Genomic DNA, 21,929 nt, shown 5'->3' with positions numbered 1-21,929 from the left:
TACACTGGTACAGATAGGAACTGGAAACACAGGGAATCCAGGGTGGATGATCCCTTCAGGACCAATGGTGCGAGTGGCGATACTGGGAGGGTAGAGGGAGGGTGGGTTGGAAAGGGGGAACCGATGACAAGGATCTACATATAACCTCCTTCCTGGGGGACAGACAACAGAAAAGTGGGTGAAGGGAGACGTCGGACAGTGTAAGACATGACAGAATAATAATTTATAAATTATCAAGGGTTCATGAGGGAGAGGGGAGCAGGGAGGGAGGGGAAAAAATGAGGAGCTGATGCCAGGGGCTTAAGTGGAGAGCAAATGTTTTGAGAACGACGAGGGCAATGAATGTACAAATGTGCTTTACACACTGATGTGTGTATAGATTGTAATAAGAGTTGTATGAGCCCCTAATAAAATGATTTTTTAAAAAAAAGAGGGACCAGTCCCTAGAAAAGGGCATCATGATCTGCAGGGTGAAAGGTCAGTATGAGAGAGCAAAATGAAGGGTGGGCACAGTGGCTATAACAATGGGTTCAAACACAGCCACTGTCAGGATGGCACAGGATAGGGCAGTGTTGTGCTATGTTGTACATAAGGCAACTATGCGTCTAAACTGACTCAACAGCAACTAACCAGGCTAAGGATATTTTTTTAAAAAGGCAATAATAACAAAAACAGGTTTCTGGAACTTTCCTCACCTACCGAATAATCAATTCCTATGAGAATTCTGACTGCTAGGAACTACTGGCTTCTAACAGTGATTTCCCCTCTGAAACCCAATGCCCTTGGGTCAATTCCACATCAGAGTGCCTGCAGGGCAGAACAGCACTGCTCCACCATGTTTGGGGTCTAATTTTTACAGAAGCAGGCTGCCACCCGTCTCCTGGGGAACCTCAGCTGGTGCGTTTCGAACCTCACATCTTTCCGTTAGCAGCGGTACTGCACCATCAGACTCCTTGATACCCCTTCTATTTTCCTCCCTTCAAATACTCACTTTCATGTTACACTGAACGGCTGCATAAGTAAATCCCTTACTAGCACATTTCCACAACATACATGCCACCAGTGTGTAGCTATAAGATTGTATTATTTCCTTCTGGTTAATACTTTCACTCACTTTACCCTACTACAGTTGACTTACAGTTTTAGTCAATTACCAGTTGTATGAGTTTACCTTTTTGGAAATCTGTAAAATAGAAACCTGTAAAATATGGATGTGATCAAATGCTTAAAGTGAGTTACATGGTTTTTCTGCCCACCGGAGCCTGTGGAGGCCTGCTGGGAACAGGACTTCTGAACTGCAAGTGTCTGGAAGGCTGGGGTCCACGGCCATTGTTGCTACGGGGGCACGCACGGCTCTGCTTAAAACGGAAGGTGTTTTCACCCAAGATGAAACTGAATTCTCTTTAGGCAAAAGACGTACTCAAGTGAACAACGCAAAGACAACATAGCGACTCCTGGTGGCAAATCTAACAAAACCAGAGACATTTGGGGAAAGGTACTTTGTGCCCGTGAAAACAGTGGCATGGTTCTGGCAAAATTCAGGAGCAATTGCCTGCTTGGGCCATTGGACACAGAATCTGTGTGATGCTGTTCCCCTCAAGGATTTAAACTTACTGAAAATAAATAAAATTGTTCCGTTTTTAAAACCATATAATAAAGTTAATTACATGTTGAGCTGCTAACTGAAAGGTCAGCAATTCAAATCCGCAACCTGCTCTACAGAAGAAAATTGAAGCTTTCTGATCTCTTTAAATATTGATAACCTTGAGAACCCACAAACGGCAGTTCTACTCTGTCCTATAAGGTCACTAAAGTCAACTCCATGGCAGTGAGTTTTTTGGGCATCAATGCATTTTGATACCAAAACCCACTGTTTGAAATGAATCATCTTACATAATCTGCATAGTAACTCTCTGAAATAGCTAGGTATCTCCAATATGCTCATTTTACAAAGAAGGAACGCATGCGTCTGCTGGGAGTTAGTAAGATAATGAAGTACATAATCAGTACTCAATAAATGCCTGTCTGCCCTCTTCTCCTCTCCCTCTCCCAACCCCCCGTAGCTGCACTGATGGTCCAAGAAGGTGAGCAATATTCCTCTTTTTTGTTATTTTTCTGCAGAGATTACTATACATCTCCCGTAGCAAACAGCTACATGGTTTCTAGTGTCTTGGTTTAAGTTCTATACTGCCTGAAATGTTTGAGAAGAACTGGAATCACGTGGCTCTAGAATTTGGGCACCTGAGAGTAGCTGCCTCAGGGACCCAGGCAGACCCACTAACGCTCTGTCTTGAAGCCTATTCAAGACAAAGAGATTACTGAGTAAGGTGGTCCATTTGCTGAGGCTAAAAAGTGCTTTGAGGTGTTAAAAAACAAAACAAAAAACTAAGCATTTTTCTTAAGTACCAATGCCTGGCTCTCATTACTCTATCATAGGAGGACCCAATGCCCCCCAACTCTCACCACCACCGCCCCCTTCCCAAGGCAATAAGAGCATTAAGGCCTCAAAAACTGAGGCCAGGACACTGCACACACGCTGCTGAAGAAATGTTGCTGTTGCTAATTATAGGCACCAGATGAAGGTCTGGAAAAATTTCAATAATAAATTAAAACAATTAAAAGGCACAAATTTCAAAGCTCAATATGTAAATAACACTGTATCAAAATGAAACTCAAATGTGTAATGTCAGTTCAATGCCCTTAACTACAGCCAGTTTTAACACAGCTGCTTAGATCATACAATTACAGAAACTTTTAGTATTTTAGAACGCATTTCAAAGAGCAGCTGCAAAGAAACTTCCTTCCCCACCCACACCAGCCGGGCCCCCCCCCCTCCCAGTTACAGCTCTAGTTGTAAATTGCAAAGTTAGAGACCTTTTCAAAGAAAAACAATTAAACCGCTGCCAGAACAGTCTGCTGCCCTGGGTGCCTTTAACCTAGAGTACACAGACCAAGAATTCAGGCAGAAGCCCAGGAAAGCAATGCCGGCCGGGGTCACAAAGTCGAACATCTCTTCCCAAAAACATCCAGGAAACAACACAACAAAGTGGCACACACCTACATGATGTCAGAATGAAGCAGTTTGGAAATTAGTGAGAGAATAATTAAAACTACCTAGCAACTATTCTTATTCCCTCTGGAGAAGCAGGTGTTTCCTGCCTCTCTGGGCTTTTTCCTTCTTTTTTATAGCTGCCATCCTCCGAGTACCCACTAGATCCACCAGATGCCAGGCATATTAAAAACACTGTTTAATCCTCCCAATATTAGGGGAGGAACGAACCAAACCAAACCTGCTGGCCTCACGTCCGTTATGATTCATACCAGCCCTGTCCAATGAGCACTACTGCCCCACAGGGCTTCCAGGTTGTAGCCTTGACAGGAGCGCCGGCAGGACCGAATCGTGAACCTCTGGGTCAGCAGCTGAGCACTAAACCGGCTCTCCAGGAAGTCTCGGCATTATTCCCACAAAGATGACAACACTGTCAAACACTGCGTCGTCAGAGCACTCGGCAGTGCAAGGACTGGGATCCAAACCTAGGAGGTGCTGAGCCCCCGAGGCCAGGCTGGGTCTCTGACCTACAGTCCAGCCGAAGCCCGAGATCTACTAAGTCTACCACATTTACAGTCAGCAGAGATTCACCCTTCTTCCTTGGAAACAAGACCAGGGAGCAGGCCACGGCCAGAAGGCTGTTTCAAAACTCTTAATTGCTTAGACCCCTCAAAAGTGACCACTAAAGTGTATGGTCCCTTTTGAAGTACAAGCTGCCTGTACTGTAAGTGGTATACATATGCCCTCTAACAACAATTCTTACAAACCACAAACTTATCCTGCAGAAATTGACATTGCAGACTAAACATTTACCGTGATTTTTAGAAAAGCGTATCATAATTATCACTTTTTCCACTGAACCAAAAAGAGCCAGAGACCACAAACATTTTCCATTTTCCCTATTCTGACAGGTACAATATTCAATGAAGCATTAAAAAGCCAAAACGATAGGCAATTTTAGTAGAATTAATGGCTATTGCGATAAAAGATATCAGGTTGACTATTAATTTTAAGAGAGTAAAAATTCAAACTCAAGATCATCTAAAGTGAAACTAAGTAATGATGAGTAAGTTAGACCACATAATGTTGGATTTAAGTATAAGCGTACACAGGGACCTGTGTTTCCCCTAATGCTCTTCGAGCACGGTCTGTGTGAAGGGACTAATGCCAGGTTTAATCCAACTCTCCTAGACACCAACTCACACAATCAACTTGGCCAGCTTGTCCCCAGCTATTAGATTCCTATGTATGATATATACTGACAGATGTTTATATGTTCAGATCAAATCCTGCTAAAACAAATACCATTTTAACAAAAATATTTCCACGTCCCAGCCAGTGGTCCATTCATTTCATGTAATATTCAATACCACAAAATTCCACTTTAACAGAGAGACGGACAATGCCTTAAAATTCACTGTAACAAAAACTGAACTGTGTGCAATTACACTAACCATATTTATATACGTAACACATGTTCATATGTTCTGTCTCTTGTCCAAGACTGTACACTACTCCCCAAGAGAAAGGGCTGCCTCTGAGCTAAACTCTGCAAACTAAGAAAACTTCAACAGTGCCACCTCGTGGATATTCTAAAAAGTGAGGTTTCTGGCACTAAAATGTTTGAGAAACAAATGACAGGGAGAGAGAAGGCAAACAATAAACAATCATTTACTTGAGGAAGAAAGGAGGTATCGCCTCTCTTAGTCAAAAGCACTTCTGAGGAACGAGTGTAATTGCCAGCTTTCAAACAAAATGAACCTATCTTTTCTTGGCTGAAATGCAGACTGGCTCAACCGAAAGGCTTCTGGAATGGGGGCTTCTGGATTCAGGACACACAATGCACCAGGAGATGCATTACCAGCGCACTCATCTTCCTGTCATTTGCCAAAATGCTCTCTCTCATATAGTTAAAGCATCTCTGTCCCTCTGTCTGCTCACCTTCTTACAACCTAAAGTGTGTGTTACTGAATTGGGGTGGAAAGGGCCAGTTTCAAGAACTTTCTAGACAAACCTCAATCGTGATTTGAACTGCTGCACTGTTGAACCAACCTCAGCACCATGACCAGGACCCAGATGTAGGAGCCAGCCGCTTCCTGTCATTTCTCCTGTTTGCACCTGCCTAGCCTACACAGCAAGACACCTGACGAAGCGATGACTAAAACCCTCGCTTCTCCACGCCCACGGGAGAGATTAATTTACAAATTTTGGAAGGGGACTGAGATCAGAGGTTGGTCTGTCAGATTTCAGTCCTAAGTTGCAGGTCTGAGACGTGGGCCCAAGTCCTATTGGCTGTGGTAAGCACTTAGGACAGCGCCCTGCCACAACAGGAACCTCAGACAAGTTCAAGGAAGAGCTATTCTTTGAAGAGGCACCTGGTACCCAGTAGCTCTGACAGGAGGAGGACAGGTGACAGTGGCCCTGATTCATTCCTGGCAATTTCCAGGACTAGTTCAGTATGGCAACTGTAACCTCCTGAGGAAGCCGATTCGATCAGCGGCAAATGCCCTGGAGAGCAGCACTCCTCAGGAGTGAAAGCTCTCTCACCTAAGCACCAGCCACGAGTGGGCCATGACGCCACGTGTGCACACCCACGTGTGCACACGGTGAAGAGCTGTGCTCAGAGCGTCCTCAACAGCTCCTTTTGAAGAAATGCATGGGAGCTTCAACAAGTTTTATGGGAAAATTCCATGATCTTTTCATTCCATTTTTCCACAAAACGCCTAAGCCCCCTTGTACACCACCAGACTTTTCTTCTCCGGCACCTCTAGGTGAACTTGAACCTTCAACATGTTATTTAGTTCAGATCTGAGCATGTGTTCGCCAATTGCACCACCCAGGGACTCCCCATCCAACTTGGGCAATTTATATTTTAAAATAAGGGTGGAGGATAGGGGTATGGACCAAGAGACAGAGAGAGAAGGACATCAGAGAATGAGTAATCAAACCTCAAAGCACCCTTACACACAGCAAGAAAGAGGCCTGTATTTTAAAATTTATGCCTCAAGACAAATGATTATATACAGATTACCAAAATAAATGGCATCCAAGTGATCAACACTATTAATCCTAGGAATCACCTACAGTTCCTAGGTAGATGCTGAATGATTAAGTCCACCTCGATTGGCATTAAGGAGACTTCAAAAAGTTTTTTGGGGGGGATCCACTGTCTTTAAATTCCTTTTCCCCAAAAAACTTCTTGAAACTCCCTCATACATTAAAACATTGGATATGCAAAGAGACCAGTCTGACTCTCCAAACCAGAGACCAATATCCTTAGAAATCCTGAATTCACCCTCATGGCTCAATTTTCAGCCAAACAATAGACAAGCTTATAAAGACAACAATATCACCAGTGAGGTATGCACCCCTTAGAATCATCAACCATTTAAGAACAAATGGGTAGCATGAACCCAAACACAATGTTCAGAGGCTTCAGAGGAGGCGTTGAAGCAGGAAACACAAGGAGAGATGGAATAAACGATGATACAACATTGAGATGAATTTCAATGAGTTGAAACAAAACGCGTATGAATTACTATACGTAAAAAAAGGATGATCTGCTCTGTAAACCTTCAGCCAATACGCAATAAAGTTGTTGTTTTTTAATAAAATACTTTGTATATACAAAAGAGCTGTTGTGTCACACAGTCCTCAGCCATTCACGTCACAGAATCCACTCAGCTCTGCCTAGGCTTTGGGGCTGGGATTCTTCCACTACTCAGCTTTTAAAAGACACATGTGGTTTACCTGGTAAAGCGGTAATAAAATCCCTCTGCAACATGGGCTTCAGATAAGAGTTAATATGTCCATGCTGATAATGACACATTCGTGAAATAAGATGTTCCACAAATTCTACTTGATCTGATTCAGACCACTGGTCAAAATACTTAATACACAAGTCTTTTTCTTTTTGATAGTTTCCTTCGGATGGCCTCTTTCTGGAGACGATCACAGATGATGTTCCATTACTTATCTATTTAAGAAAAAAAAGAAAAAATAATTAGTTTGGCGAGGAAAATAAACCTAATTAACATTTCATTAAAAACATTTTTCATCCTGTGTATTTAATCTTAAAATACCAGTTTCACCCTATAGCCAAATTCATCCCTTTATTAATTCACTCAGAAGTAATTAAAATAAATTCAGGGCTCATGTCCTCAAGTTAGTCACTAAAGTCAATGCTGATGCTAAACGGTCTGTCTTAAATCATCGTTCTCCAAAGCTTATTTCAGAACCAAGCTGTTGTTAGACAGCCAATGCTGGAGAGGATCATCACTTGGAAAAGTGACAACCAACTATTAACAGTTTGTTGTGTTTCCTTAAAGTTCAAGGCGAATGCCATGCACAGTCCAAGCCGATGCTTCTCACCCATGCACACACATCAGAATCACACAGAGGCTTTGTTAACACACAGAGACTGCTAGGTCCCACGCCAGGGATTCTGACACTCTAGCTATGCACATGTAACAAGTTCTCAGATGACGCTGATGCTACTGGGCAGGGGCCACATCTTGAGAATCACTGATCTAGCTAATGGAAAAGATTATAAGCCTGTGTGCTGAAACCTGAAGGCAATTCGATATAAAAGTTTCATTTTACCTAACAGTTTCAAGCTCCTCCATCTAGTTTCCCAGTCAGACTAGACTGCCAGCCAACGCAGAGACATTCTCCTCCTCATCTGAATCACTTTCTCAGAAAGTGACCCAAGGTAGAGTCTGACTACTTGAAAAATTCCTCTCTTGTGCACCTGACTTGTGGATAACCCACAGTTTCTATACTAACAATACAGTCCTCATCAAATCTACCTACAGAGCCTTGGATAAAAATTAGTATACTGTCCTATCCAAGTACACCTCGGAGATTTTGTAGGTTTGGTTGCAAGCCACTGCAACCAAGCAATTATCAAAAGCAAGGGAATCATTCATTTGGGGACATTTGTGTAAGTTATGCTTAGAATATACTGTAGTGTATTAAGTGTGCAACTTCATTATGAAAAAGGTTGTGAGAACTTCCAAAATGTGACAGAAACATAAAGTGAGCACATGCTTTGGGGGAAAGTAATGCCAATACATTTGCTCAACAGAGGGCTGCTTCCATTTGCATTAAAAGTGGGGCGTGAGGGTAGAGAGTACAAAACCCAACTTCTTTCAAGCTTGAAGGTGAGAGGCCTATATAATCGGTCCACTAGTCTGAGTGTCTCTCTCCTTAGGCTTGCCAAACTTTGTCTCCATCAAGTTGCTTCCAGGACGGAGGAGTGGTGGAGAGTAAGGACTCGGGACAACAAAACCCTAGAAATGGCTATTAGGACTGGCCCTTGGAGAATGCATGGTGGGTTAGCCAGGTCTTGAAGAACTTAGGGCCTGGACATCCCCTGTGAAAGCAACCTCCCACCAAGCATGCCAAGGACACCATTTTTTGAACATGGGACACATGCCGCTGTTTGTACAACCGGATCTATTGCAAACATATACACACATGCAATGTTCAAAAATCCCTCATGAATATGTTGCCTCCCGCTTAGCTAACCCAGCTACTCAGAGGGTCAGCTCAGAAGAACCATCCTCCTGGCTCGCGCCTGGCTTCTTAAGGGAAATGAGGGTGGGGGGTTAAAATAAAGCAGTGGCAAGAAAACAAAATGTAGCTGTGCCTATGTACATTGGTTTTCAATTTTTTGAAACTCTATATATACTGCATCAGGACAACAGCACCCCACCCCACCCCCCAAAAAATCACACCACAACTACTAATGCTATGATACTCAGTAACCATCGTGATCAGAAACAAGCAGCCTCCACGCCTCCGTCCATCCCTCCTCTGAATACTGCTCAGAAGAACACTGAGGAGGCTGATAAATTCCTACTCGTTCCATAGGAGCCTATCACAGAAGTCTTATGTAGAAAGAGCCTGGAGCTTTTGCTATCAGCATGCCCCCTGCACTTGTCTCAAAACGAAGATATCCCTTATCAACTTCCAAACCCATCTACAATTTCCTTGATACAAATCTTATAATTTTGTGTGTGACGCAAGTTTTTCTGTCCACATTTACAGGTACAAAGCAGGAAGGCATTATTCTATCACCCTATTTATCTTACGACATACATCATTATCTAGCTATGCTTTCCCCTTGTATCTTGGAGGAGAGAAGTTGTGGTGGCAGTGAGGTTAAGCATTTGGCTGCTATCAAAAGGTTGGTATATTGAGCCCAACACCCACTCTATGGAAAGATGAAGCAGTCTGTATCCGTAGAGATGCACAGCCTCCGAAACGCTACAGGGTAGTCTTGCACTGTCCTAAGGAGCCCTGGCGGTGTAGGCGGTTACACGCTGGGCTGCTATGGCAAAGTCTGCAGTTTTGAAACAAGTCACTCTGAAGACGAAAGATGACGTTTCTACTAGATGATGCCTTACAGTCTTGGAAACCTAGAGGGGCGGTTCTGTCCTGTCCTATACGGTCACTATGAGTTGAAATAGACTCAGTAGTAGCAAGGTTTGGTTTTTCCATAGGGTTGCTGTGCGTGGGCAAAGGACTTGGATTTTATCTTGAGTCAAAGAGCACTCTCTGGCACCATAGACCACTAGGGGGCAGCATTGAACAGAAACCTGAATTTGGTGCAGCCTGTTGGAGGCTAGACACCAAAATACAGTGCCACACAGCACAAAAATGAACATTTTTGTCGCGGTAAACACTGGCAAGTATAAAGTACATCTGTTCTGCTTATGCATAAGGATTTCATCCAGCTATGAATGACAGAAATTGGAAATAAGATTAATGACCCAATTGTAGGCAACTCACTAGAGAAAATTACAGGCACACCTTGCTTTATTGCACTACGCTTTATGGGACTGCAGGTACCACAATTTTTACAAATTGAAGGTTTGTCACAACTCTGCATCACGCAACTCAACCGACACTATTTGTCCAAGAACTCACTTCATGCCTCTGCGTCACATTTCACTAATTCTTACATTATTTCAAACTTTTCCATAATGCTGTTGTACACTTAACAGACCACACTGTAGCTTACTATAACTTTTACATGAGCTGGGAAACTCCATGTAACTCCTTTTACTGTGCAGATCTGCTTTGGTAAGGTGGGCTGGAAGCAAGCTGAGGTATGTCTGAATATGATCACATGTACACACTGCTATTATGTAGCCATTAAACTCAGGTTTAAAAAGTAAGGCTGCTTTACAGGCACACACACTTATGAACTAATAGTAAGGGTCCAGAAATTGATATTGCCTCATGATCATATGGATTTGTGGGAAGGTGGGCAACCAACATAGGATAAGGAATGTGTATCAAAATGCTTCAAGTACATAATCCTGAGAAAGAGCGGTACACATGCCTTCTTTCCCCCTTTCTAGACAACTTGCCAAACTAACTGCTTTCATAACAAGTTAAAAATATTCTTTAAAAAAAAGCCAGTAAAAATTACCAGAGAGTAACAGCTTGCATTTGTGTGCTGTTCTATCACTTACAAAGCATGCTGACAGCCACTACCTCATATTTCACTTAGAAAAAGAAGGGTTTCTGATCATCTAGTCTCCCTGGAGCCTTTATAAACCAATAAGGAGTTGACTAGCAGACAGACAGAAGGAAAACCAAAAGACTGTATCTGAATGGGAAGTCTGGAGTGAATGCAGACAATCACGTTTATATATGCCGTACATAATTGCATGTAAGCCGACCCCCTATCAGCCGAGGCACCTAATTTTACCACTAAAACTGCATTAAAAATGTGCTGGAAAACTTGGCTTATACACGAGTGTGTGTGTGTGTGTGTGTACATATTTTTTAAAATAAAGGAACAAATTCAGACTGAATATGTTTGTTTGTTTGAATACTGGAATGTGCACTTTTCAATATTTTATTTCCAACCCCTACTGGGTCCAGTAAGAAGTTCCTGGCATTGTTTTGGTTTTTTGTCATTTTATCTTAAATTTGTTGGAGGTACTTTATTCTTGCTAAGTAACCTGCCTCTGTACTTTCAAATCAAACCAGCCAAGTTACTTTTCCTTCTTAAAACCTTATTTCATTTAGATGCCGATCATTGTGTCTTTAACCATACATTTAGGAAGGGAAACACTTATGTACCACAGTAGTTGGCAAAACCTCAAAGCATGAACATTCAGATGCCCACTCCTCAAAAACACAACATCCGGGGGAGTAGGGAAGAAACGACAGCCAGAAAGAAGGAAGCTGAGGCTTATGGGGAGGGAGGAGCACAATTAGAAGGAGAAAAGTGAAGGTCGAGGTAAGTACACTGTTGTGTGCCATGGTGCCATTCTGGTGACAAAGGACACCACCATTGTCCACCTCCGGCTTGATCACAGCCACAAACATTTTAGGCCATACCCACTTCAGAACTGTCATGAAAACACCAAAATGTTTTATTCTGTACTATTTAGAACAACATTTTCCCTAAGGAGAAGCAGATAACTGAAAGTGGGTTCCAAAACTAGCAAAACCGCACAAAACTAAACAAAATGCTTGGCTCTTGCTTTCCTTGTGCTATCAGCTAAGGGAGCATCTTATCTACATTGATTCAATTGCTATCTTATCTTATGCAGTCATTCCTACCTGCCAAAGAGTACTTTTCTTTGGGGACTCATCTTCATTTTGATCCTCCATAACTGAAGTGCTCTAAGGGGGGAAAAACAGGTTATTTGAATTATGCCGAGTTTCGTAAATCCTAAATAACTACACCAAGACAGCATTTTGAAAACCCAAGCTAGAGTCTAACAACACGAACCCAAGAAGTAAGTTAGCTTATGGATAATAACACATGCCATTCTGAGTCAAGGGGACTGTATTCATTTCTCATAAATCAATATGGGCAGTGACTAGACAAGAGTCCAGTGTAACCCTTGTTTATGAAGCTTCCGCATAAACAGTGGGAAAAGAGGCTACACTGTGGGAGTGGGGCTGGAGCTCTAATTCAGTCATCGTTATTATTCTGTAACTTGTGGCCAGAAACCCCAGAGACCCTCTTAAGTTCCTGATGATTGTACAAACTGTTTACTATCCAGCCCAACCATCAGCAGTTAGAAAGGACAAAGCCCTCCTGCTCCCTCTGTCCTCCCTGGATGGCTGTGTTTGTCTGCAATGGCTTTGCAATCTCCTCCAGCAGGCATGGTGGGTGCCCCAGCCATGTCCCTTGTCCCTGAAGAGGATGCTGTTAGCCAGTAACAATTTGGCACTCCCTGGAAATACATTAGCTTTTGGTTTTTGTGTTACTGCACAAAGAGGCACTGTAATAACTATTCTTTCTGGTGACCTAGTTGCTCAATCGATGCCCATTGACTAGAGGTGATGCATGATTGGATTTTCCCATTTGAGGCTCCTACAGAGCTGACTCTGACTCAGGGAGCCTAAAGCACAAAGACTGCCCTATAAGGTTTCCAACCTGTAAATCTTTATGGAAGTAGATTGTCGCATCTTTCTCCCATGGAGCAGCTGGTGGCCTTGAACCACTGCTATTTCAGTTTACTGCCCAGACACTTTCATCAGTGTGCCACCAGGGGCCCGCTTAATATGTAAATGAAAACTTAATGAAAAGGGGAAGTAAGAGAGTTGCACTTCAAATATAATAACTTGTTTATAGATAACAATCTCTCTAAGATCCCTTCCAGGCTAATTCTAAGATTGAAATATAAAACTTAAAATACTATATTTGTCCCATCACAGTATTCAACAGGATCTTGGATGTCTGTTTGTTAACATTGTTTATTAATCCTGTGTGTTGCCTTGTGGGGACAAGCCTATCTTTCCTTTCTTTTTTTTCCCACACAATATTTCTAAACCATTTGAAAACATCCAATGTGGGCACTGGCAGGTGAGTCATCACTATGCGACAGGTCGCACCGCTGGCTCTGGGCCAGTACGAATCTTAGATATCATATTTAGAATCTAAGGGTGAATCTTAGATTTGGTCACCTACGCAATGTGTATGTGTGACCTTGAGTAGGTCGTTTTACTCAGGGGGTGAATGTCAACTGTATAGAGTTGCCATGGGTCCTGTGAGTGCCTAGCACAACACCTGGCGCATAGAAGGGATCAGAAAATTAGTGTTCACTCCCTACTTTGAAGATGCTACTTTCCCCAAAGCTTCTCTTCTCCCACTTCTCTAAACTGAGACTGACAGAATGGCTCCAGATGGCTGACTACCCAAAAACCAACTGGCCTCCCCTGTAAAACCATAGAATCCCACTGCTCCAGTGCCTGCACTGGGGAGGAAATGGGCGTCTCCATGCAAACATCAGCCACCAGCTCATGGAAGGCAGCATGTATACAGAAAATAAACAGCACTTTATAAGCCAGATTACCTAAATTCACAATGCCCAATACTCATTTCCCTTTGCTATTTTCAAGTCGTTTCATGTGTACTGCTCAAACATTTCTGACTGGAACTTTGCTACGCTAACAAGGAACTATGACAGAATATGGTAGAACTAGGGTCCAAAGCCAGGTTAGAGAAGTGGCAGTAAATAACCCAGAATTAGTAGACAGGGTGAGAAGAGGGAAGCAAAGGGACTATTTCTGATGGGCCACTCGATGCAATTTTACTTTTAACTTGAGGGACCTGGGGATGAGTAAATGTGGCAGTGTTCCCTTAGGGAAGGAACAAAGTGACAACAGTGACTCTCAGGCCACCGTCTCCTGGGTTTGACAGTACAGTTACAGTGTTACCCTTACAATGTCACAATGTCTTGGATTCTGAGGAGGAGAGAGAATGACTGCCAAGAAGAAAGGTGAACTGGTAAAAGAATGGGGAATTAAGTGAAGAAAGGTGAGAAATCCGTCACCAATAGAGGGGGTATGTGTGTTCTGAACTAGAAACTTCTGGGGGAAAATGCAGCCTAGATACTCCAGAGTAATTCTTAACATTTTCCTCACTCAGAAAAGAAGCCAAGAAAGCCCAAATCCCTGTAGACTACACCAGAAGTAACCGTCTTTAGCATGAGAGAGCCAACTCTTCCTTTTACTCACCTCAAAGGGAGAGATGGCCTGTACTTACATGGTCCAGAAGGAAATGCCTACCCCTTCTGATAAAAATAGCTACTCTCCTCTTAAGGACTGGTAAAAGTGGATGAAGATAGGCAATTTAATACAATTGTACCCAGTAAGCCCCTGTGGTGGCTGGAACTACCCCCATGATACATATTTTTCAGTTTCTCTGATAAAAACCTCCAGAAGATGCCAAAGGCAAAATTCTGTGATTAAACTATAAGATCATTGCTGAAGTGTATTTCAGATACTAATCCCAAAGGTTAATTAAATTTGAGAGCAGCTTCACTCTCATTCACTCACTCACTCACTCACTCCCCCCACCCTCCCAAAATGGCACTGTGATACTAAAGGTTCTCTAATGTCCTACAATTTTTTTAATGAGACTGGTTTAGTTTAACCCAACCTTTCCAAACTGCTGGACTTTGATGGCCCACCCCCCTTCTATTAGGAAACCTATTCGTCTGTTTGTGACGCTGTTGCTATTTGCCATGGAGGCAGCCTGGATTCATGGGGAGCCCCTGTGCATCATGGTCCTGAACCTATTTCACAATCCTTGGTACACTTGGAGTTCCCTGTGGCCACTGTGATTTAAGTGCCTTCCAAGGAGGCGGCCCTTCTTCCGGCTCTAGAGCAGAGACAGGCAGTATTCTGTGATCTATACAGGTGCTCGCTGGCTAATTTCGGGAGATGGATCACCAGGCCTTTCGTTCTACGTCACAGTCTGGAAGATGCTGGAAGCTGCCCACCGTGGGAAGGTGAACCTGCTGGTATTTGAAATACAGGCGGCACAGCTACCAGAATCAGTGCAACATGCAAAGCACTTGTGTGACTAACGGATGGGTGGTGGCCACACGCCGGCAATTATTACAATCGGGCAATGCTGCCACCGAGTCATTTACAACTCACAGGGACCTTCTCGACACCCACTAACACCAGTGCAGTCCTGCACCACACTCACACTCATGCGGTGTCTGAGCCTTTGTTGTAGGCACTGCGCCAGCCACGCCATCTCCTGGGGCCTTCTTTTCACTGACCCTCTCCCAAGCACGATCTCCTGCTCCAGAGACTGACCCCTTCTGACAGCAAGTCCAAAGTACAGGAGACAAACGTCTCACCATCCTCACACCCAAGCAGCATCTGGCTAAAAATTTTCAAGACAGACTTGGTCATTCTTTTGGCAATCCATGGTACATTGAATATTCTTTGTCAGTACCCACATGCAGAGGCGTCAAGATACTCACTGTCTATCTAGCTTTCACACTAGGAGCCCCAGTGGCATAGTGGTTATGTGTAGAGCTGCTGACCACTAAGTCAGCAGTTCGAAACCACCAGCTGCTCTGCAGGAGAAAGACATGGCTTTCTGCTGGGTCAAGAATTACAAGCTCTTGTGTTGGAATCGTTACAACATACCAAGGAAAGCATCTGTGAGAAAGGGTTATCATGCTTCTTTATTAATACATTAAGATATACTGATGGTTCTTTTATATATATGTGTGTGTGTGTGTGTATATACATATACATACATACATACATATATAGTAGTGATGAATGTAAACCATAAAGGTCTTTGCTACCCACACACAAAAAGCGTTCCACGGACTTGCTGTTAAAAAAGGAGTTACTGTCTCAGAAACCTACAAAGGCAGGTCTACTCAATGGCATTGAGCAAGAGTTTTTAAGTTTGAGCTTTCCCAAAGTGACATATTTGCTTTTGGAACTCTTTAAAGAGGTCTATTACAGCAGATTTGCTCAATGTGGTATGTCTTTTGATTTCCTGACTGCTATTTCCAGGCACACTGATTGTGAATTCTAAGTAAAATAAAATTTTTGACATCATCAATATTAAGAAGAGGCCAGTAACACAGTACTTAAATTTCCTTCCAACTCTCACTTGTGAATGGAGTGAATGCTCCTGGGAGACAGAGGATGTGCAGCACATTCTTCCCCACTCCCGTGGCCCTTTCTCAGCCTACTCCATGGGTCAGATTGATGAGTGGGGGCAAAAAGAGAAAATTCTCTTATAGGAGCCATAAAACTTTAAAAAACAAAACCTGTTTTGGCTTTCGATCTTTAAAGACAATAGACAAGAGGTCACAGGTGAAGCACGGAGTGGGAGGAAAGGGTGGTGAGTCTCCCTAGGGAAAAGGAAGGTGGTTTCCTACAGGGGAACTTTCAGGTGAAACCATGAGGTAAGCCAATTAGAGAGGGTTGATATCCTCTGTGAGCCTCCAACACTTTTGGGAACAGGAAGTTCTTTGAAACACCAAAGGGGCTTATTCACTTCTTGTCATCACCTCTTTCCTCCTTAACCTACTGAGAAACATCGCACATCTGAAGAGGCTTCAAAAGGTTCCTAAACTCCACTCTCGTTTAATTTCATTTCCCATTAAATTTCTGAAGGCCCCTTCTAGGTAATAGATAAATATGCAGGCTCTCCCCCTGTGATACTGACACCGGTGAAAAACTCAATCTGAGAATGGGCTGGACTCTAGGGCAAGTGAACCTTGGTCTCACTGATATGTGAGGCTGTCACAGGCCATCATATACCCTAGGGGATTTAGCAGTACTTCCCTACCACGCCACAGCCCCAATGTCTCCTGTGACAAGCAAAAATATCTCAGATGGACAGATGGAGGAGAGGATAAAACTGCCCCCCACACTCCCCTGCCTTTAAGAACCACTGCTCTCAGAAGATGCACTCCTACACTGACCCTTTTTTAAGGACACATTAATCATGGCCATCTCAGGCCCGGATTTTCTTTCTCCTGGGGCTTCTTTTCCCTGGTATCCATGACAGGATCTGATCATCTTCACATACAGTCTGAGCTCACCATGGCCAAGTACCGTATATACTACAGTATAAGCCAACCTCAACAGCAGCCAAGGCACCTAATTTTACCAGAAAAACGGCATTAAAAATGTGCTGAAACACTCAGCTTACACATGGGTATATACAGTAAGTGATAGATGTGCCTAGGATAGCTAATTCTGGTGTAAATCCTACATGCTGTTAAGCTCGTGTTTGGGAAACTTTTACACCAGGGATTCTTGACGAGAGATCCATGGGCTTGGGACAAGGGCTATAAATATCATGAAACTATATATAGAAGTTAATGTATATGCAGGTCCCCAGAAAGACTTTGTTTTCACTGGATCCTCAGTAGTACACCTGAATGCAACAAAATAACAACGTACCGTATATACTCATGTATAAGCCATGTTTTTTTTCTTTTTTAATCATTTTATTGACGGCTTGTACAACTCTAAACACACTCCATGCATGCATCCATTGTGTCAAGCACATTTGTACATTTTTTGCCATCATCATTCTCGAAACATTTGCTTTCTACTAGAGCCCTTGGTATTAGCTCATTTCCCCCACTTTCTCCCCGCTCCCTCCCTCATGAACCCTTGATAATTTATAAATTATTATTATTATGTCATGTCTTACACTGTCCGACATCTCCCTTCACCCACTTTTCTGATGTCAGTTCCCCAGGGAGGGGTTTATATATAGATCCTTGTGATCAGTTCCCCCTTTCTGCCCCACCTTCCCTCCACCCTACTGCTAATCGCCACTCTCACCATTGGTCTTGAAGGGATCATCTGCCCTGGATTTCCTGTGTTTCCAGTTCTTATCTGTACCAGTGTACCTCCTCTGGTCTAGCCAGATTTGTAAGGTAGAATTGGGATCATGACAGTGGGGGGAGAGGAAGCATTAAAGAATTAGAGGAAAGTTGTATGTTTCATCGTTGCTATACTGCACCCTGTGAGCTGAGTTTTTCAGCACATTTTTAATGCAGTTTTTGTGGTAAAATTAGGTGCCTTGGCTGTTATTCAGATCGGCTTATCCTCAAGTATATGCAGTATGTCTTTGACCAAATAGCTGAGCATGGTGGAGCGGGTGATCCCTATGTGTATGTGCTGGTTTTCTTTTTATATTTTCCCAAATAACACTTTTCCTCCTAATTTATTTACTTATTTTCATTTTTAAGAACGCTGCTATGAAGAAACTATATAGTCAATGGGAATAGGACTACATATACTGCTTCCTACATTACATGGTGTATATATCACTACTTTCAGCTGATTGATGACAATTCATCCCAATCTTGTTTTAAGGACATTTTCCAACGATCACAAATGAGGACACAGGTATACAGGCAGTGACTTTTTCTTCATAAATAGCATTCTGATCACAACTGATAATACAACTCTCCAAATTAAGGACAATTGACTAGTTAGTGCAATTATAGTCATAAGATCTCCACTACCCTCAAAGTTGGCTTTGGAAATGCCGTGCCACTGATTACAAATATGTCTAATGAAAGAGGGCAAGAAAAATAGTGAAATTCAACACTACGGTCAAAGGCATAACAAAACATAGTTTGGGTCATCTATGGGTACAATAAACAGCTGAAGTATCGGAGCGTTTTAAATAACACTGCTACCCCTGTCATTGTTGTTAGGTGCCAGTTTAAACGCACAGGAAGCCTATGCACAACATAACAAAACACTGCAACATCCTCACAAGTGCTCTGATGTTTGAGTCCAACCCTAGGCTAGTAATGGCAAAAATTCCTCAACTTAATAAACAATTGTATTCTAGGTAGCTCCGGTATACATTCTGTGAAACAAAACATGACCTGGAAAGTTTACCCTATCACTGCACTGTCTTTCCAAAAAGAAGAAGAAAATATCACAACATGAGTTGAAAATTTGTCAGGAGAGAGAGAAACTAGTATTCTGATTAGTTGTATAGCATCGAGTTGATTCCAAATCCTGGTAACCCCATAAGGCAAGGTAGAGCTGCCTGCTGTGCATTTCCAAGACTCATAACTCTTTATGAGAGTAGAAAGCTATATCTTTCGACCTGAACTTGGGGCTAACAAGCAATGCATCACCTCTATGCCACCAGCGCTCCTTTCGGCTACCACCTTGGTTTTTTCCTCCTCTCCCAGCATTTCACTAACCCTAGAGTCTCTCACATTCCATGTCTCACTGCCATGGCAATCACTGGAAGGGCACTTGCATTGGGGCCAATGACCTAGACCCGTCTTGGATCTGTCTTTTAATGTACAGAGCATAGAGGCACAGCAGTGTGGGCAATGATACAGTCTTGCCAGGGGGTGCCACCATGTAACACAGAATATATTTCATTTGGAAAACCTTCTACCTTAAGAGTTATATAAGAGGAATCAATTCCCTGCTTTTAAAATGCTGCCAAGTCTACGTTTTTAGTTTTGTGATTATAAATACTTACAAAATGTAAGATCTTAATACAAAAAAAACATCTTTGTTCCTAAAGAGGCAAAAGAACCCAGGAAAGATCTAGAAAACATGACATTCTGCAATCTTCTTTAATATTTTTAAATATTTATGCTTACCATACATATGATGGCATAAATAATACAAAACATTACTAGCAAACTTTACTATCTAGGCAAGTAAGTTTCCTATACTGCCTTTATTGTGAGACAAAAATATCAAGTAGATATTCAAATTTTACAGAAAAAAAACTGACCTCAGAGAAATTAAGTCACTGGTTAAATGTCACATGGCTAGGAAGAGACGCAGGAGTTTGATCTAGGTCATTTTACTTAAAAGTCATTGTCCTTCTCATGCAGAAAAATGTATCTTGGGTGTTTTCCAACTGCTAGTTGTGACTCATGAAATCAGTCTAATGGGTTGGACTGCAACAAGCATTTTTTAAATAAATTGAATGTGGGCATTCCCCTGTCCACAAAGGTAATAATATTCATGTATTCTCTCTCTCTCTCTCTCATACACACACACACACAACACAGAAATGAGAAAAAAATAAATAAAAAGAAAAGGCTCATTATTGCAGAGACCAATATTCAAGTCAAACGAAAGAATAATAAAAGTTGGGGGGGGGGTTCCCCTAAAAAGTAAATTTCATAAAGAGGATATGTACTTTCATGTACTAAATAAAATACACCATGGGAAAGAGAAATATATGTATTTTTAACCACTCTCTAGTTTTGGTAAATCCAATTAAATAAAAATTAAACTTTGTTAAATACATATTAAGCACATAACTCTGTCACAGAAGACTACTCACAAGTTTCCAAAGAACATTTTTTTTAATGTACAGCATTTTAAGTCACAAAAGAAATTTCAAACATGGTAAGAAACAAGTATTAAGAAAAATGAACATGAGGCGGATGTCATTCTTCTTTGCTTCAACATCAACTTTTACATTTTTTAAAATATTAGATATTAAAGTTTATTTTTTTAAAGCTATAATACTAAAAGTACAAAAGATTAATAAAACAAAATGGGAACACAAGAAATGGATTCATTTACATTTATGAATTTGGATATGAAGTAAGAACTTCAAACTAGTAATAAAGGTAAAAATCAATAAGTGGTATTAAAATAAAAGTTAAATGCTACCTCATAGCACATACTAGAATATACTATGGATATAAAAAAATCAAGTATGAAAAACAAAATCATAAAACTAAAGAAGATTCCGGGTGAAACACTAAGGGCATGCAACAGAGTAGCAAGGGGAGCAAAGCAATGAAATCCCCGGGGAACACCAAAAATAGACTTTGGGGCCAGAGAGTGGCACCCCATCCGAATGCACAGGAAAACACTCCTAAAGGTCAACAAACAGACCTTGAACTATTTACTGACTTTTCTTTCTTTCTTTTTCTTTCTTCCTTTCTTTTTTTGGTCGTCTGTTTTGTTGCTGTTGTTGTGTTGTTGTTGTTGTTTTTATTGTTCTGTTCCATCTTGTTTTGATGCTTATTTTGATGCTTATTATTGTCTCTGCATGTCTATCTAGATAATATAGGCGGAATAAACAATCTGAAGGAGAAAACAGGACCAATGGTTTCGTGGGGGACATGGGAGACTAGAGGCAGGGGAAAGGAAGTGGATGTTAACAACCCCAGGGACAAGGGAACAAGTGATCCAAAATCAATGGTGAGGAAGGCGTAGGATGCCTGGTAGGTCTTGATCAAGGGTATTGTAACCAAGAGGAGTTACTGAAACCTGAATGGAGGCCAAACACGATAGCCCGGCAAGAGGAAAGTAAACGGAAACAGAGGAAAGAACTAGGAGGCAAAGGGCATTTAGAGAGGTCTACCTACAGGTATGGAATATGTAAATACATTCATATATTAATTATAGGGAAATAGATCCATGTACATATGTTTATAGGTTTAGTATTAAGATAGCAGACAGACCTTGGGCCTCTACTCAAGTACTCTCTCAATGCCAGAACACTTTGTTCTATTAACCTGGCATTCCATGATGCTCACCTTCCCAACACCATCACTGAAGACAAATGGGTGCATAAGCAAATGTAGTAAAGAAAGCTGATGGTGCCCGGCTATCAAACGCTATAAGCTATAGCATCTGGGGTCTTAAAGGCTTGAAGATAAACAGTCATCTAGCTGAGAAGCAACAAAGTCCACATGGAAGAAGCACACCAGCCTGTGTGATCATGATGTGTCGATGGGATTCGCTATCAGGCATCAAAGACCCAGAACAAAAAATTCATTATCATTGTGAATGAGGGGGTGCGGGGTGCAGAGTAGAGACCCAAGGACCATCTGCAGACAATCAAACATCCCCTTATAAAAATGTCACAAGGAGGAGATGGGCCAGTCCAGGTGCAGTATAGCACCGTTGAAACACACAACTTTCCTCTAGTTCTTTAATGCTTCCTGCCCCCCTACAATCATGACCCCAGTTCTACCTTACAAATCCGCTGGACCAGAGCACGTACATGCGTACAGATAAGAGCTGGAAACACAGGGAATCCAGGACAGATAAACCCCTCAGGGCCAATAATGAGAATAGAGATACCAGGAGGGGAAGGGGAAGG

General features: G+C 42.1%; 1 protein-coding gene across 4 annotated transcripts in view; it reads right to left on the bottom strand.

The window, feature by feature from the left end:
* The window catches only part of FBXW11 (F-box and WD repeat domain containing 11), a 148,833-nt gene that overhangs the window by 58,023 nt on the left and 68,881 nt on the right, over positions 1-21,929 (bottom strand). For 3 of the 4 annotated variants that reach the window (XR_006679524.1, XM_045284604.1, XM_004696787.2), the window contains 2 exons: positions 11,636-11,698; positions 6,800-7,025 (listed from right to left, as the gene is read on the bottom strand). Coding sequence is in view for 3 of the 4 variants with exons in the window: in XM_045284604.1 (XP_045140539.1) it covers positions 6,800-7,025; positions 11,636-11,698 (289 nt within the window). In the remaining variant the exon portion in view is untranslated. The remainder of the gene's footprint in view (positions 1-6,799; positions 7,026-11,635; positions 11,699-21,929) is intronic. The other variant, XM_045284605.1, reaches the window with a different exon arrangement.

The sequence above is a fragment of the Echinops telfairi genome, unplaced genomic scaffold, assembly GCF_000313985.2.
Source record: "Echinops telfairi isolate 266 unplaced genomic scaffold, ASM31398v2 ScPeMD7_7469;HRSCAF=8507_0, whole genome shotgun sequence".
Classification (NCBI taxonomy): Eukaryota; Metazoa; Chordata; class Mammalia; order Afrosoricida; family Tenrecidae; genus Echinops; species Echinops telfairi.
This window is presented reverse-complemented; position numbering and strand designations above follow the sequence as displayed.